Below are 17,848 nucleotides of genomic sequence, written 5' to 3'. Positions count from 1 at the left end.
ACGTCTTTCTCTCCCTCCGTCACGCTGCTTCTAAAGCACCCCAGCAACCTTCTCCGAGGGATTGGTTGCCAGGAGACGCAGTTCTCTCCCCATTGTATGCCGACAAAGGTTGAAGGGGCAGGCGGCGGGGGTTACAATCAGCAGGCCCACAGAGAATGGAGGCCAGGGACACTCATACTCCACAATCAGAGTTGTGTTAAAGGAGAGGAGGAGGATTGCTGACGCTCTGAATTCCTTGAGCTTACTCCAGCTCTCCCAGTAATCATGCTGGGTGTGCTGTGTCACAGTGGGAATGGGACTGGAGGCAAAGGGTGACTCAGAAACACAGCTAGATTGGATTAGTTATTATAACAAACTTTTTAATTAGCCAGCCTGACCCCACCCCCGGTGCTCTCCAACCTCCCTGCTCAGCTCCTGCTCTGCACGGTGAATGCATGCGTGTGTAGCACGCACACATACCACCATGCATCGTCATTTAACTACAGACACTAAGAAGGAAAGAAATGAGTCTGTCTGGTGTGAATGCATGGCTGCGTTTACTAGCAATCCATTCCTCATTTCTCCTTGAACTGAAATGATGGCCTCTCTTATCAGTCCATTATATTCACTTAAAGCTAGAAGGTCAGTGTGGTTCTGCTCTGATGCCATTACTCTAAATAAACCAATGATTATAAGCAGCAGTCTCACAGCGCTGCACACGTTGCATCATTTATTCTACCATGCTGCAGGGTTCACACCCTGTACACAGATCGTTACTGATTAACTCCGTACTTTCTGTTCGCTCGTCAGCAGGGCTTATTGTGGCTTTTTAACTGGGATAGATAGATAGATAAACTTTATTCCGGACTCATGGTCCAATAAATACATACATAAAAATAAAATAAAAATAGTTAATGATAAAAACACAATACAAGTACCATTATCGATTAAATAGGATCTTTAAGAAGACAGGAATACCAGTGTCTCCACAGCTTAGACTGATATCGGATTGCACTACGTGTGGTATCAGTGAGTGACAAAATAATATCGTTTTCAGATGCATTTAACCTACAAATAAACTTATACATTAACTTTCGTAGAACAGCTTGTAGGGTATTAACTCTTGCTGTGACAAACATCTCACTTGCACTGGACCATCTTGGACGTTTCAAAAGTAACCGCATAGCATCATTATAGGCCACCTGCAGCCTTTGCAGGTTGACTTTTCTATAGGTAGTCCACAGGTGAGCAGTGTACAGAGAGGTACAATATGCATTAAACAGTTCCACTTTGACTTTATCAGTACATGAACCGAATTTACGTGCAAGGGTATTAGCTTGAGCATACAACAATCTACGCTGTCTGCAAATATCTTCATCGTCTGACAGATTTTCTGTGATGATGTGCCAAAGATACTTGGTTTTATTTGTTACGCCCAGCACAGTAATTGACAGCAAAAAATCTGGAAACTCAGTAGATTTATCTTCCTTACTCCTACAGATCATGATCACACTTTTAGATGGATTGTACTTTATGTCGTGTTCCAGACCATACTCAGAGCAGATGTTTAGTAGTTGCTGTAACCCAGCAGTACTAGGGCTAAATATTACTAAATCATCTGCATACATCAGGTGATTAAGTACCGAGTCACCAGCCACACAACCAGTGTGACAAGCTCTCAACTTGTGTGACAGTTCATCCAGATACAAGTTAAAGAGAACTGGGGACAAAATCCCGCCCTGCCTCACCCCATTACTAACTTTGAATGGAGCAGAGACACATTCCCCCCATTTAATCTGCAGTGTTTGCTGAGTATACCAGTACTTCAAAATACGAACAATATACTCTGGTACTCCTTTTTGTGTCAGTTTTGTGAATAGTTTTCTGTGGTTTACCCTATCAAATGCTTTTGATGCATCCAGGAAACACATAAACACTGAAGAGTTCTGCTTATTATATTTATAAGTAATCTCTTTTAGAGCATATATACACATATCTGTGCCCAGCCTAGCCTTAAAACCAAACTGGTTATCTGTAGACTTGATAACCTCTAAAATCCTGTCCAGCAGGATTGATTCAATAATTTTTGAAACTATGCTGGCCAGCGCTATCGGACGGTAATTATCAGAATTGCCAATGTTGGGAGAATCCACTGGTGGATTTCTCTGGTTCTTTATCCCAGCACATATCGGGGATCGGTTAGACTCACGTCAAAAATAATCTGCATCGGACTTAAAAAAAAAAACCTGTATTGGTCTATGTCTACTGTGTAATACTACTAGCTGCTGGTGAAGATTCTCACTCTTCCAGGTCATAGTCATTCTAAAAAAGTAAAAAAAAAAAAACAATCTACTGGACTTTGTTTCCAAGTTTGAAAAAGTTTCTCTTCCCATCCAGGAAGCCTTTTCAATTTAAAAAGTTAGAAATAGCGTTGAGTTCGAAGCTTTATAGAGTGGACCAAAGTAAAGCCTTGTTTTGCCTTAGAAAACATGCAAATTGAACCGGATGACAGGTCTGCCCCTTTAGAATGGGGTCGTTAAAGGGAGTTGCTGACCTGGCTGAAGAGGCGAGGTGTTCTCTTCCCCTGCAATGGGGCGGGTGTTGCGATGATAGCGGGAAGGAATCATCTCAACCACTGAATTGTAGGTTTTTGATAGCTGAAATCTGATTGAGTTGATTCCTTTCTGCTATGTAGGGATATGTCCACGGTAGATTTTTCCAAGCAATGCACAAATATTAACATTTCAGCAGGCATTGACACAGATTACTGATCCAAAGTTAGTCCTAATGAAGAATTTGATTCATATCGTAAGCAGATAAAGATGGACTTTCACCTTTGATCCCTGGCCCCTAAGATGCACTTATTTCCCTTTTCTTTTTCCTCCTCAGTTGGCCTTCAAGAATAGGCCTGCTATAAACTGTGCTTCCAAAAATGTAAGGGCTAGCATGGATGCTAAGCTAACCATAGGATTTGTCTGTAAACAAGCGCTGCCTGCTTCTTCTGCCAGCTTCGATCACCTTTTTTTATTCTCCTGGTGTCTAAAGGTGCAAGTTTCTGCCTGGAGCTAAACTTTAAATCTCATTGTTTTTATGAATGCTCTCCTTACAGTTCTATTAGTTTGGGATAATCTACAGAAGTTTGTGACTAAATATGAACAATTTCAAGGTGCATGAATGCTTCTGCGAGGCGCTAGAACCATTTAAGTGAATAAGCTACCAAAAAAATGACTTGATGATGGATGAGGGCTGAGTGAAGAATAAACCTCGGTGCAGTGAAGCCTAAACAAATATTTTCTGAACCTTGGGGGTCTGTCATCGATTTAACAGATAGATCAGACTGTGTCCTTTTATTACCCGTCAGGAATCAGTCACTCTGCTAAACTGTTCCAGCTGAATGCCGCCTTCTTCTCTCCAACTACAATCCTCTCCGTTTTCTAAACAACTGTGAATAATGCCCCGGCTCCTAAGCGCCGCCTGATGAATTGACACAGCTTTTCTTCATGCGGGTGACAAACCGAATATCTGTTTTGACAGTGATAGACACATATCTCTGTTTTTTTTTTTCTCGTTCTCATTTTACTCCCCATCGCCGCGCTCCAGCTCAAGGCGACGGATCGCTCCCGTCAAGGGCGTCTGTCAGAATCTGTGGGCTCAAACGACCAGCTGCAGCTCCGGCAGTCGAAAAAAATGAAACCGCGCTCTGCCGCGGTGTCACGCGCTCGCAGGCTGTAGTGGATGTGACTGAGATCGCTTCATGCTGTTTATCTTGTTTGGTTTGGTGTCAAAGCCGAGATGCTGAAAGGAAGCGAGTGAAACGAAACTATTTACTCTTGTTTCCTGAGAGCTCAGGTTTTCCAGGCTAATCGGTCCAATCTTTCTCCTTCTCCATATCATTTCAGTTTGTGGATGAGTAGAGGCTGATTTAAAGTTTAGGAACAAAGTGGTAGATGGCATGTTTGAAATAAATCAAACCATCCAGACGCCCGCTGTCTGATTTCCATCTGTTCCTATGAAAACATGCTCAGGATTACTTTGTAATTCCCATTAAAAGTCTACTTTTTCCTGCTGTTTCAGTGCGCCACTGTTAACACAACAGTCGACTGGTTCCGTCAAAATGCACGTCAGTCCTAACCAGAGGAAATTCCCAAGCTTTTCATACGAACAGGAACTTGTTAACTGTCTACCTTTGGTGCCATTTCTGTAGTTGTTGCACAGTTTTGTTTTGGTTTTATGTTTGTACATAAAGCCCCTCTCTGTTGATTAAAATATGGGAGGTTGTCAGAAGGACTTTAACATGTTATGACAGCATTTGACAGCTCTGTTCAGTGAGGTCTGTATTTCTGTTCACCCGGTTTATTTGGGCACCAGGATTGACATGCTGCTAATTTTAATCAGGCCACACTTTCTGTTCTTTTCTCTTCATTTTCTTCATATCAATAATCTCATTTTTTTATAGTGAACATATGGACATAATTGCAGACATTGCCGCAATTACTCCTCCAGAGATTTGAGTCCGAATTTTTATCTTTATTTAGCAGGTCCCTTTAAAAAAAAAAAAAATCCTTATTTTAAATTCCTATTATTCTTTATCCAACATTTAACGATTCTGATCATCTTAAATTTTTTTTAATCTTCTTGCCATTCCTCCTTCCTTGTTCTCTCTGAGTTGTTCCCCTTCTGTCCAAAGACATTATCGTTAGGTTGGCCTGCATATTTGGGCTGGGTAATAAATCGCTTTTGCTATGTATTTACAATTAAAGAAAGGTTAATTTTTAAATCATAGAGGCGCTTCATTTTTCTAAAATGCTAAAGTCCTCCCTCCAGACCTTTAGGTGGCAGTAATTAGCTTATAGTGGGTTTGCAGCCACACAGAAGGTAAGAGCATAGAAGCTAGGGAGCAGATCCATTCATGCAACTAGAATTGAGCACCTTTCATACAAAGGTTGCAGTAAAGTCTGCCAGCAATAGACTCTGGACACACAGGCTTTCAAGGTCATGAAAGAACTGAAGCCCTGAAGGGAAACGGCTACATGCTGGTTGGTTGGAGGAGAGGACAATCAAAAGATAATCACAGTTTGTTTTTCTTGGTAAATTCATTCAGTCCCACTGAATAACAGTACAATGTTTTGCTCTCCCTCTTCCTGCTAAGCTCTGGTCCTGGACCTGAGAAACTGATGCTAACCTAGCAGTTCAGTTTATTTCTATAGCACAAATTCACAACACGTCATCTCGAGGCACTTTACAGTTCACTACATCATCCAGTCAAATTGAGTCAAAGTTTTCTATCTAAGGAAAACCTGTTGATTGCATCGACTCATTGACTCGAATGCAAACCCTCACACTAAGCATGCTTCTAGCGAAAGTGGAGAGGAAAAACTCACTTTTAAGAGTAAGAAACCTCCAGCAGAACCAGGCTCAGTGTGAGCGGCCATCTGCTGAGTCCGACTGGGGTTCAAGGAGACAGAAGTAGAGATAGAAAAAGCAGCTGTAAAAGGCGGCCCCGTCCAGGAAACACACAGCCAGGCAGACGAGCTCCAAGGCAGCTCCCATGCCAGAGGACGAAGAGAGCACATCCAGCCAGTCACAGTCAGAGAAACAGGACTACACTGGAAAACAGGCCGATCTCCAACATCTATAAACAAGGGTGTTGATGGCAGCAGCTCAGCTGATATTTCTATCCATCAGCCGTGCCTTTAGCAGCAGTTAGCTGGTTGGTTTGCAGTTAGATTTTGGAGTGAATAGCTAATGGGGGACAGTGGGAGATTGAAATATTTTGACAAGTGTGGTTTAGTTTGAGAGCTGTTAAAATAAGTATTGCTGCCTATGCCCCGCTTTCAGCTATTAAAAGATCTCAGATTTGCATTAAAACCACAAAAGATGACAAGTCTGTTTATCTTCCTGCAATTTGTTTGAAATCATTGATTGCAGAGTTAAAATAGCTGAAGACACTGTTCTCAGTTGTGCATGTTTCAGTTTAGCTCATAATCTTTATGTCAGACTCAGATTTTAACATGTATTTATTAGGATTTGGTTTAGTTTTTATTTTCCTGTGTTGAGCTCAGCTTATTGCATTGAAGCATGAATAAGCTAAGATGGTGATAAAAAGAGCATTTAAATCAGACTCCCTGCACTATAATTCTGCTCTGATTTACTAATTGAAACAGCAATTGTGAACTCCTGCAATCCTAAAACTGTTTGCTCTTTATTCTCCTCTGAACAGCCTTGGTCTCAGGGCTACAGATCTCCGATCCTCAGCCCACCACCCTGGAGAAGGCCAGCGGTCAGAGTGTGAAGCTGGACTGCCAGTTCCAGCTGGGCCCAGGAGACACTGGACCCTTGGATATCGAGTGGAGTTTGCTGGCTGCTGACAACCAAAATGAAGACAAAGTGGTATGTGACCATTTGTTAGCTTTCTCTTGTAGCTACAGATTGCTGTTTTTTTTTTACATCACCACACCTTTTCTCCCCTCTCTTTGATCCTTTCTCCCGCCCCAGTCTTATGTTGATGTTTTTTTTATTGTTTTCTTGCTGGTTGAAAATGGATGAATACATCGTGCTCTGCTAACTGGTAATAAAGCACCACCGTCTCTGTCCGGTGACCCAACAAGTCCTTCTCTGACTGGTAGAGACCTAAATCCTCCTCTGCTCACTGGTCTGATTTCAACTGATCGGTTTACTTTCTTTATCAGTCTGAGGTAGAACCACTTAAATCTTATCTCTACGGAAAGTAATCAAGAGCTTCCTAAATTTCTGCTGGTTTCATTTATGTATTTATTTTCCTGTGCATCGTTTAGTGTGGATTTGATTCACATGCTGCATATTTCCCAAAAATTCCCATTTTAAACAAATATTTCTGACATTTCTCAGTGAACACATTTGTTCTCCTTGACCTATTAGATTTCCTCTTTATATTCACGCACATAGTCATAGCCCTTAACCAACATGTAGTCATGCACGGACTGGATTCTTTGCAATTAGTGGCACATTAATTCCAAGTGGCAGTGTTAATGCATGTGACAGCATTAAGCAGAATGAGGCCAATGTGGTAGGACTTAAACTGCTGGGCCAGACAATGAAATAAGAACCGAACCTTAAAGCCAGAGGCTCCTAGATGCTCAGAAACCAAGATGAAGCTTTGCTTCTGTTAAGATGAGTAAATTCTGTCTTGACTTAAAATAGCAACCATTTGGGAAGCAGTCAGACCACTTTTTCGTATCAAAGACCCATCAAACTGAAATAAATTTGCTTTTAAGAATCATGTTTATTCAATTTAATTAAGTTTATATATATATATATATTAGGGGTGGAACGATTCACAAAATCCACGGTTCGGTTCGCTTCACGGTTTCTGGTCACGGTTTTCGGTTCGATTCGATACATGTTGATTGTTACACCGAAATTCCATAAAAAAATTATGAAATTAATGAAAAAATCCCCCCAAAAATAATGGACTGTAATTATTTTAAATGATCCGCGGAAACCCTGGATCATTTCCGTATGTTTTGCTGCTTTGAATTTAATCATCTGGCACATGCTCTCTAACCTGACAACAGCTAGATGCATGTCTCGCTCATGTAGGCGGAGCGAGACATGCATCTGGCTGTGGTCAGGTTACATGCTCTCTACCATCTCCAAGGAACTCAGAGGGGAGCAGACGAAGCCACAGTGGGGGCTGTAGGCTTTGCTTTGAGCAGCCGGTCTGGAGCGCAGCGGGGGTTGCTGACGGAGGATGAGGGATTTCGGGGTTAGCATGACATGTTGCTGTTAGCATAAACAAAACGTGTTGCACAATGCTTGCACACTGTTGCACTTTTATCCACAACTTTCTTTCCGCTGTCATCGTAGGTCACTCTAAATGCAAAGCGCTCCCATACAGCAGACCTATAAAGTGCTGCTGGCGCGTCTTCCAACTCCTGTTCTTTCCCACTCGCCATACCCACACAATTCTCCACAACAACTGATTTTTTTCCCTGCTACACCCGGCTAAGCTGCTTTGCTTCTTCTTCTTCTTGTTTACTACTGGCGATTGGCTTTGGTCGCAGTACCGCCACCTTCTGCTCTGGAGTGTAATCGCTTCACCTATGAGAAAAAGGAGCAGCGCATGAACCGAACGAAACACCCGCGAACCGAACCGAGACAGTCGAACTGAACGGTTCTGACGGTTTTCATAAATCGTCCCATCCCTAATATATATATATATATATATATTAGGGGTGGAACAATTCACAAAATCCAGGGTTCGGTTCGATTCACGGTTTCATGGTCATGGTTTTCGGTTCGATTCGATACATGTTGATTGTTACACCGAAATTCCATAAAAAATTATGAAATTAATGAAAAAATCCCCCCAAAAATAATGGATTGTAATTATTTTAAATGATCCGCGGAAACCCTGGATCATTTCCGTATGTTTTGCTGCTTTGAATTTAATCATCTGGCGCATGCTCTCTAACCTGACAACAGCTAGATGCATGTCTCGCTCATGTAGGCGGAGCGAGACATGCATCTGGCTGTTGTCAGGTTACATGCTCTCTACCATCTCCAAGGAACTCAGAGGGGAGCAGACGAAGCCACAGTGGGGGCTGTAGGCTTTGCTTTGAGCAGCCGGTCTGGAGCGCAGCGGGGGTTGCTGACGGAGGATGAGGGATTTCGGGGTTAGCATGACATGTTGCTGTTAGCATAAACAAAACGTGTTGCACAATGCTTGCACACTGTTGCACTTTTATCCACAACTTTCTTTCCGCTGTCATCGTAGGTCACTCTAAATGCAAAGCGGTCCCATACAGCAGACCTATAAAGTGCTGCTCGCGCGTCTTCCAACTCCTGTTCTTTCCCACTCGCCATACCCACACAATTCTCCACAACAACTGATTTTTTTCCCTGCTACACCCGGCTAAGCTGCTTTGCTTCTTCTTCTTCTTGTTTACTACTGGCGGTTGGCTTTGGTCGCAGTACCGGCACCTTCTGCTCTGGAGTGTAATCGCTTCCTCTATGAGAAAAAGGAGCGGCGCATGAACCGAACGAAACACACGCGAACCGAACCGAGACAGTCGAACCGAACGGTTCTGACGGTTTTCATAAATCATCCCATCCCTAATATATATATATATATATATATATATATATTAACGGTGGAACGGTTCACAAAATCCACGGTTCGGTTCGCTTCACGGTTTCTGGTCACGGTTTTCGGTTCGATTCGATACATGTTGATTGTTACACCGAAATTCCATAAAAAATTATGAAATTTATGAAAAAAATCCCCCCAAAAATAATGGATTGTAATTATTTTAAATGATCCGCGGAAACCCTGGATCATTTCCGTATGTTTTGCTGCTTTGAATTTAATCATCTGGCACATGCTCTCTAACCTGACAACAGCTAGATGCATGTCTCGCTCATGTAGGCGGAGCGAGACATGCATCTGGCTGTGGTCAGGTTACATGCTCTCTACCATCTCCAAGGAACTCAGAGGGGAGCAGACGAAGCCACAGTGGAGGCTGTAGGCTTTGCTTTGAGCAGCCGGTCTGGAGCGCAGCGGGGGTTGCTGACGGAGTATGAGGGATTTCGGGGTTAGCATGAAATGTTGCTGTTAGCATAAACAAAACGTGTAGCACAATGCTTGCACACTGTTGCACTTTTATCCACAACTTTCTTTGCGCTGTCATCGTAGGTCACTCTAAATGCAAAGCGCTCCCATACAGCAGACCTATAAAGTGCTGCTCGCGCGTCTTCCAACTCCTGTTCTTTCCCACTCGCCATACCCACACAATTCTCCACAACAACTGATTTTTTTCCCTGCTACACCCGGCTACGCTGCTTCGCTTCTTCTTCTTCTTGTTTACTACTGGCGGTTGGCTTTGGTCGCAGTACCGCCACCTTCTGCTCTGGAGTGTAATCGCTTCCTCTATGAGAAAAAGGAGCGGCGCATGAACCGAACGAAACACACGCGAACCGAACCGAGACAGTCGAACCGAACGGTTCTGACGGTTTTCATAAATCATCCCATCCATAATATATATATATTATTTATTTATTTATTTATTTATTTATTTATTTTTGCTGCAAACTTCTGTATTTAGTTATAATCTTATTCGGATGTTGTAAAAGATGCACCATTGCTTCTTAAATCTAGTTTAGTCCCTTGTGTTCAGTGAAACAGAGAACTTTTCAGTTGCTTGTAAATGTGACAGACTAATATTTTTAAAATGTTTTTCTGAACGAGTCTTGAATCTGATACAAAACACCTTCCAATAACCAGTGTGTTTTACCAGGTTAAGCTGTATGTCTAAATGCTCTTCTGTAGAACTGAAACTTAAGTATCAAAATACTTTAAATGTATTTATATTGATTTCATATGCAAAGGCAAAGGCATGTTGCATAGGCAACAGTCAGGGGTGGAGCCACTTCATTAAGGATGTTAACAGTTGTTGAATGCAGCATTTGCTGTGTTAAAGTTAGTCAGGGCTCAAGCACCAGTAAGGAGAAAGGTGAAAAAGGTGAAAAGTAAAAGCAGAGGGATGATTAAGTTATAGGTTGAACTAACAAATATTGTAGAAAATGTAGAACATTGAGGAAGAGTTATCCCTATGTCCTCCAGCAGCCCAAGCCAATAGTAGCAAAACTACAGATGTAGCTCAGGATACTCTGAGCCACTTTAACTATAAGCTTAGTCAAAAAAGGAAGTTCTAAGTCTTACATTGTAAAAAATTAACATGTTGAATATATTCACCCACTGTTTTAATTTCTTTACAGCAGAAAAGAATCCTTTTATAGATGTCGCCCTCAATAGATTACGTACAGCACATTCAGTGTAGTGTCTCCACAGGCCCCCATTCATTAACATATCCCACATATCAGTATGTGTTTGCGGTTGGTGAAGCATGGCTAATTCATGTTGCTTTGTTGGAAAGAGAGATGCCTGGGATGCCTACAACCAACCATCATTTGCATTTTTCTCTCAATGCCTGGCTGCAGATTCCCTAAAGGGAGGGACTGTTCTGAATGTTTCCCGCCATGGTGACAAGTAGATGTGACCTGGTAGGAGATTCTCGTGGTATGATAACTGTAAGTCACGTTACCATGGTTTCTGGGTGCTCGCACAAAATGCAGCTTCTTAGCTTTTCTATAAAGGGAAAAATTACCATGAAAACCTTTTTTTGGTTTTCATGGTAATTTAGATTTATTTATTTATTAATTTTTTTTAAATCAAATTTTTATACTTTTCAAAGTTTAATTTCTGGATTGCACTTTTTTAGATTAAAATTAAAAACTGTTCTATGCTTGCAATAATAAGACTAGCATGGATGCTATACTGATGTTATTTTTTTATTGAGGGAATAGTGTCAACCAGGAGACTGGCAGCAACACAAGGGGAGGGGAGGATTAATGTTATAGCGCTCTGTACCACAGGAAACACCTCCCGTAGAGCCATAAAAAGGAATCCAATGTTATGTTTTACATGTTTCAGAAGGATAACATGAAGATTAAAGTTGTCAGCCAGAAACCATTGGCTTTAATATGACAAATAGTCAGATATGTCATAGGAAGATATGGTAGTGGGTAAAAAAAATGCTTTAATCTCACATCTTTTAGGATCTCTTCAGGATGCTCCTTAACCCTTTTATATGGCAACTTACCCTTTTTGATATCTTGTATACCCCAAATAAATAGAGTCCCTCGTTCCTGTCCCTCAGGGTGGTCTAGAAGCACAAGATCTATATCCAGCCATTCAGCAAAGATCCTGCTACATGGCTGTACGTCTTATTTTGGCATTTGATTAGATGAGCCCTTGAAATATTACCTACTGTAAATTAACTTGAAAAAAAAAAAAAGGTAAAAAGCTAACCAAAAAGTTAAAAAGTAAAGTTAACAAAGTTAATAAGCCTAGTTAGTAATTATATTTAGGTTAATAAACTACAAAATATAAGTGTCAGTATCATCATTAATGCCTCCTAAGGTTACGTTGGACCAAAAAGAAAAAAGTGTGTCTTTCACTCTCAGACACTCTTTATTTTTCTTGATATATTCGGGCAAGTTCTTATTACATTGACATTACATTTTTGCCATCAAACTTTTTTTGAATGTTGCAAAGGTAATAAGGTCTTGTCCTGGATTCCAATAACACTACTGGCTTGAAATTTAGATTTTCAAAGTATTTCACTGAGTTCCCTATAAAGGGTTAAAAAAGCCAGAGATTTTATTGCTGATGTTTTATGATTGGAAGTTGGGGAAGAGTTAAAGGGTTTGGCTGTAAAGCCAGATGGGGTTTAGGGAGGAATGACATTGTTTGCAAACGCTTCTGGCCGTTCGTTTGTCACATAGAAATTCCTGCGTTGACCTTGAGTCCAATCTGAATGCAGCTGAGCTGCAGCTTCAGCCTGACTCATTCAAATGATAAAGATAAGGCCATGTTGTTCTCACTGAGCTCAGGAGATTGTTTGGGAGTACACAGGTAACAGGGCGCTCTGCTTTGCCTCTCAAATAAGCAGCAGTTCCTCCTGTTGCTCTGCAAGCAGCAGATCACATGACAATGATGTCATTCTAAAGTGTTTTCGATGAAGCCAAGGTTGAGCCAATTCCTCCTGTTTTGTAGCAGTTATGAGCACAGCACGCGGAGGGACTTGCTCTGTCCCTGACAACTCACTCGCTGACTCTTGTTCCTATTTCACATTCCTCACCCAGACTTCTCAAGGTTGCAGTGCAGTATTAGTAGCTTTAGGCGTGCGCCTGTGTAAGCGCTCCCATCTGTTTGCTCACGGAGGGGCTAAGCTTGAGTGAGACCCTCATCTGACTCACCTGGGGGCTTTTTCATTTCCTTTCTCTTGTGATCTTTTCTCCCATACCTGCTATTTCTGCTGATTTTTTTTGCGACTCAGTAAATTAGCTTGGATCTACACCCCTTCGACTGAGAGAAATGTGGAATTTTAACCATATTACCTGTTTAATGATTACATTTTACAAGTTGAGAATCTGGTATGTTGCTTCGCTACTTTGGAAACGGCTTCTGGTACATTCATTCATTAAAGAAAATCTAGTAATGCAATTAAAAAAGATTAAATATCTACAAAAATGTTTCATTTGATACTTCTCAATATTGCTTTTTCTTACGTTTACATGATAAAAGTGACACAGTAGTAAAAAATCCTCCACTAATCTCAATATAAACAAACATTTATTAACAAACAGCTGATTATCTTATCCATTTTTCTGTTTCAAAAATCAATGGATAAGATGGATATGGATAAGATCCTATAACTAATTTTGTCCGAAAATATAGTCTGGCTGATGTATGGTTTCTACTCTAACTTTTTCTAATGATTTGTAAATTTCCATTTCTTAAACATGTTCTTTGCCTGCAACAATAATTGATCTAAATTCAACCCGTACCACTCATGTTCTGTGGCACATAAGGTGCCAGATAAGTCAGTTTTTCTTAAAATAATTGCATTTTTTCTTGAATTGAGGTAAATGAGACACTTTGCCTATAGAACAAGATAATTTAAAATAAGAAAAAATCTGTCATTGTCTTATTTCAAGTGTATATTATCTAATTACCTTATTTTAAGAGCAATAATCCTCATTCCATTGGCAAATCATCTTATTTACCTGCTCAAATTGAGTGTAAATACACTTTTTAAGACATTTTGACTTATTTCTAGATTGTTTTTGCTGGGTACAGCTGTTTTGTCTTTATTTAGTGAAAAGTTTCCATCTTCTTGTCTGATTTCTGGAAGGTTTTAGAAACTCTCAAAAAATCCTTGAAATCAACGTGCAGGAAAGCGTGAACTTTGACGTTTAAACTTTACATCAACCTTCTCTCCTTCATATAATTCAACCAAAGTGACTCGCAAATACAGAGGAAGCATCCTCCATGGTTGTTTGTTTTTACAGCATCACATTCTCTGCGGCAGGCTCATTAAATGATTCCTTTCAAAGAAAACAATAATACTCCCAAAGGACATCTGCACGGCTCTGTCTTCACCGAAGCTGCTGCAGGATTTTTTTATTTGTTGCACCTCAAATTGTCTCTTGATTAAACTGTCATTAGGCAAAGAGCCGTTTGGATCAGACATTTTAGCCAGTCGTGTATTTGAAAGTATTTGAAGTGTTCAACATTGAATGCATTAAAATTGTAATACATAAGTAAAAACTTTGTTTATACAGAACAGTATATCTTAATAATATTAACAAATCTAATGCTTTGTTAGAAAGAATTGTCACATCTCGTTTTATTTTCAAATGGCTCGTGTTGGATAAAGGAAGTAGTGTAGAGCAGAAGGATTTTACTATTTTGACAGATTTATTTTGTCATTTTGTATACACAAGTGTATACAAAAAGGAATTTCGTTTAAAACAGCTCTAAACAATTTCATTTTTTAAATGAAACTGTCAAGGATGGGTTACCATGGCAGCGCTCCAAAGCAGCGGCCAAGAACAGCTCCTCTTGTTTGCAAAATTCTGTCTCCCCTCTTGCACCTCCCTCTTCCTGTATGTGGACCATTGACAGAGGAGTGTTCTGGATTGACCACGGTGAAAAAACGTGCAGAAGTTTGCTAAAACTGGCTTATTTTGTTGATGTTTTGGGCTTTCAACTCTAAAGTCATTTTCAAATAGCAGTTCTACATTGTTGTTTGTTACCACTGGTATTATTTCAACCTGAAATGTGCTGTATAGAAGCTGTGAGTTTTGATTCAGTGCTCGTTAAGGCATTAGCCTTCACCAGCAAAGTGAATGCACCTTTAGTACTGGGAGCTAGCTCAGCTAACAGAGACTCAGGTAAAGCTGGGAGAGTCGAGCACAGTGCAGAAAAGGTTAGCAATAAGGATTCTATGGAACTGAGTCGGAGGACTGCATCTTCACTGAACTCCACCTGTTCCACATCATATCAGGCCTGCAACAGGGGGAATTTTGTTTTATTTTGAACTATATGCCGGCTTATTTGTGAGTTAGGGAGTGAGGGCCCACATATTTTAGTTTAAGTCGGACAATTGAAACTTAAACTTTATAACAAAGTGAAATTTATTTAAATGTAACTTTTGAAATCATCTCAATTGTATTGTTTTTGGGGGGTCTCTTAAGATCAATAGAAGTTCAAAGACTGTTGTATGTTGTTTGGTTATTTCAGAACAGTAAAATTATTGGATAAGAAATGAGCAGAAGTAAGGCTGGATTATAACCCTGACTTTGATTGCCTGAGGTTGTATTTAAATGTTATTGCTCTCCTCAGAGGTGAGTCGGACTCGAGTCAAAACATAAAAAGTAAATTGATTTAAGGGTTTTTTTAAGAACTAAGCCGCCCTTATCTACTTCAGTGGGGTATAGTTGGGCTACAGTTAGAATTGAGAAGCCATTGGAGTGATACAGTAAGCTGCTTGGTGAGAGGACACAGACGGATGACTGGCAGCCCAGAGCTGTTTGAAGGAGAGATTCATGGAAAATCTGTACTTTATCTGAGTCGCCAAAGAAGCGCGCACACACAAACACACACACAAACACAAGCAGAGCTAGTTTGATGCAGCTGAAAAGCAGCTCAGCGTTGTGAACATAAGCCAGTGTTTCCGCTCAGCAGGTGCCGCTTGTCTGTCTGCAGCTCTGCTGTGTGAAGTTTTCAGCTGGAGGAAGTAAAGGCATCCTTGTTTGTCCCGATTCTCTTTCTAAACGGATAGATGTTTAAGTATTGATCAGTACCCGGGTGTTGTTTACCTCCCGCTCACTGTGTGTGTAGACGTAGCAGAGTTTTCCTGTCCTGGTTTTCTTGTTTTTGTTCATGCTTTTCATTAAATGTGCTGCTTTCTATTATGGATCCGTTATCCCGCTCCTCCTGCTGCTGTCTGAAGTTTCTCCTCTCATACTCTTCACTCACAGTCTTTGCTTTTCCAGTGTTGATAGTTGGCACAGAAAACCTTGTTGATCGTTGTCTCCATGGGAATCAGCAGAAATCTGACAATGTCTATAAAACAGAATGAGAACTCTTCATTATTTGTATTCTGTTTGCTCTCCTTAGCCTTATTTTGATTTTAAAGGTCTCTGCTCCTCTATGCTATGTTCACACCGCAAGCTGCACAGGCAGCAGAAGCAGCTAGTTTACATGCAAAGTCAATGGTTGATGCGCATCTTCAGAAGCAGCAGCAGCTGGCATAGGAAAAATTTTACTTTTGCTGGTTGACGTGGTACATCAACCAATCAGAGAAGCTGATCTGGGAGCTGGCAGGGAGACGGACACAGCACTGCTGATGCAGAGCGCTATGATCACTCCTCTGAAACAGTTTATTAATGCTGAAACCTGCCTGCAAAATATGTTCGCCGTTTTTAGTCTGGTGCCTGCAGTTTGGATTACATACATGAAAAACGCCCTCCAGCTGCTGCACTTTGTAGCAGAAAACCGGAGAGAGGCAACCGGGTTCCTAGTGACGGACCGATGCCGATGTACGGGGGTCTGAGTGGCTCCGACAGTGAAATAATATTTGAAGACAGGATTGTAATCTGGACGAACTGACTGCACAGATGAAGTTTTCAGGTGGACTTTCTCACTTCAAAATAGATTCCAACTACCTTTTACCCACTGATCACAGCAAATATAGCTGCCATTGTTACAGTCAAAGAAAGAATAGGGTAGCTCCGCCCAACCCGCATCAGACCCACTTTACCACTGCGCAGCTGGAGCAGCAAAGATTCTTCAGCAGCGTGTCAGAACTAAACTTGTACAAGGATCAAAAATGAAGCAATGCATGCTTTTTTGCTGCTCCTGCTGCGTGCGGTCTGCGAGGCCTTAGTCCTCGACCCGGGTGACTGGGGTTTGAATCCAGCCTGTGGTGCTTTCCTGCATGTCTCTCCTCCTCTCTCATAACCCCTTTCCTGTCAGCCTACTGTCCATAAAATGAGCCACAAAAAAAAAAAGGTATTGCTTTCCTGTTGTCTCCACCAGGCCTTCATTTCCAGGCAGGACTCCGGGTCTTGTTAGGCTTTATTAGCACAGCAAGTGTTTATTTAGCTTCCATGGCGACTTTGTTTGCTCCAGCTTCATTTTACTGGTGCAGAGAGAAAACTGCCAGGTTGAGGAGCGCCCCAAAAGATAACGATGGCAGCTCTCATGCTGTAGTGGATTTTATTAGATTTCTGCATCAGTTAATTGTGTTTTCCTCCTTTCCTCCATCCAGGTGATTCTGTACTCAGGTGACCGGGTCTATGAAGACTATTATGAGCCCATGAGGGGGCGGGTCCACTTCAACACAGCTGACCCAAAGAACGGCGACGCCTCCATCAACCTGACGGGCCTGAAGTCAACAGATTCAGGGACCTATCAATGTAAAGTAAAGAAGGCTCCTGGAATCGGCAGCAAGAAAATCAAACTTATCGTCATGGGTGAGTGGATCAGTTACTAGATTGATACAAAGCAATGAAAGGCGCAGCACATGGTCACCCAAACACACACGGTTCCTAAGGTTTACCACCACTCACCCCAAGGAGGAAAGTCATTAATTTGATTATTTTTTTTTTATTCCTGTTGGGTGGAATAACTACTCAATAAGCTACTCCAAACACCGGCTGGTTAGATGAGGTTTAATTCACGGTGAAGGTTGAAACGCTTTTGTATCGGTGAGCATAAGGCCACGCTCTTAGTGGATATTTTTCTATCAAAAGTGGTTCTTAGTACTGATTGATTTATAAGAGGGAAACTAGTTTAGTGATTGATTAATCGTTAACTGGAGAAAATAAACTCTAAAACATGCCTTTAGCTGAATGAGCGACCCACTTAGAGCAGTATTTATACCAAAATTGTAAAAAAAAAAAAAATGAATATTAAACATCTAAGGTTAAAAAAAAAACACTTGTGAAAAATTTTTTAGTTTTACATCCTTTATATTCT

The 17,848-nt window shown here is 41.0% G+C and overlaps 1 protein-coding gene across 1 annotated transcript in view; it reads left to right on the top strand.

Moving 5' to 3' along the window:
• Positions 1-17,848, top strand: part of cxadr (CXADR Ig-like cell adhesion molecule) — a 67,695-nt gene that overhangs the window by 33,059 nt on the left and 16,788 nt on the right. Inside the window, exons 2-3 of the mRNA XM_038273863.1 lie at positions 6,200-6,369; positions 17,139-17,343. Of these exons, the coding sequence (XP_038129791.1) occupies positions 6,200-6,369; positions 17,139-17,343 (375 nt within the window). The remainder of the gene's footprint in view (positions 1-6,199; positions 6,370-17,138; positions 17,344-17,848) is intronic.

The sequence above is a fragment of the Cyprinodon tularosa genome, unplaced genomic scaffold (assembly GCF_016077235.1).
Source record: "Cyprinodon tularosa strain WSP-4 unplaced genomic scaffold, ASM1607723v1 ctg894, whole genome shotgun sequence".
Lineage (NCBI taxonomy): Eukaryota > Metazoa > Chordata > Actinopteri > Cyprinodontiformes > Cyprinodontidae > Cyprinodon > Cyprinodon tularosa.
This window is presented reverse-complemented; position numbering and strand designations above follow the sequence as displayed.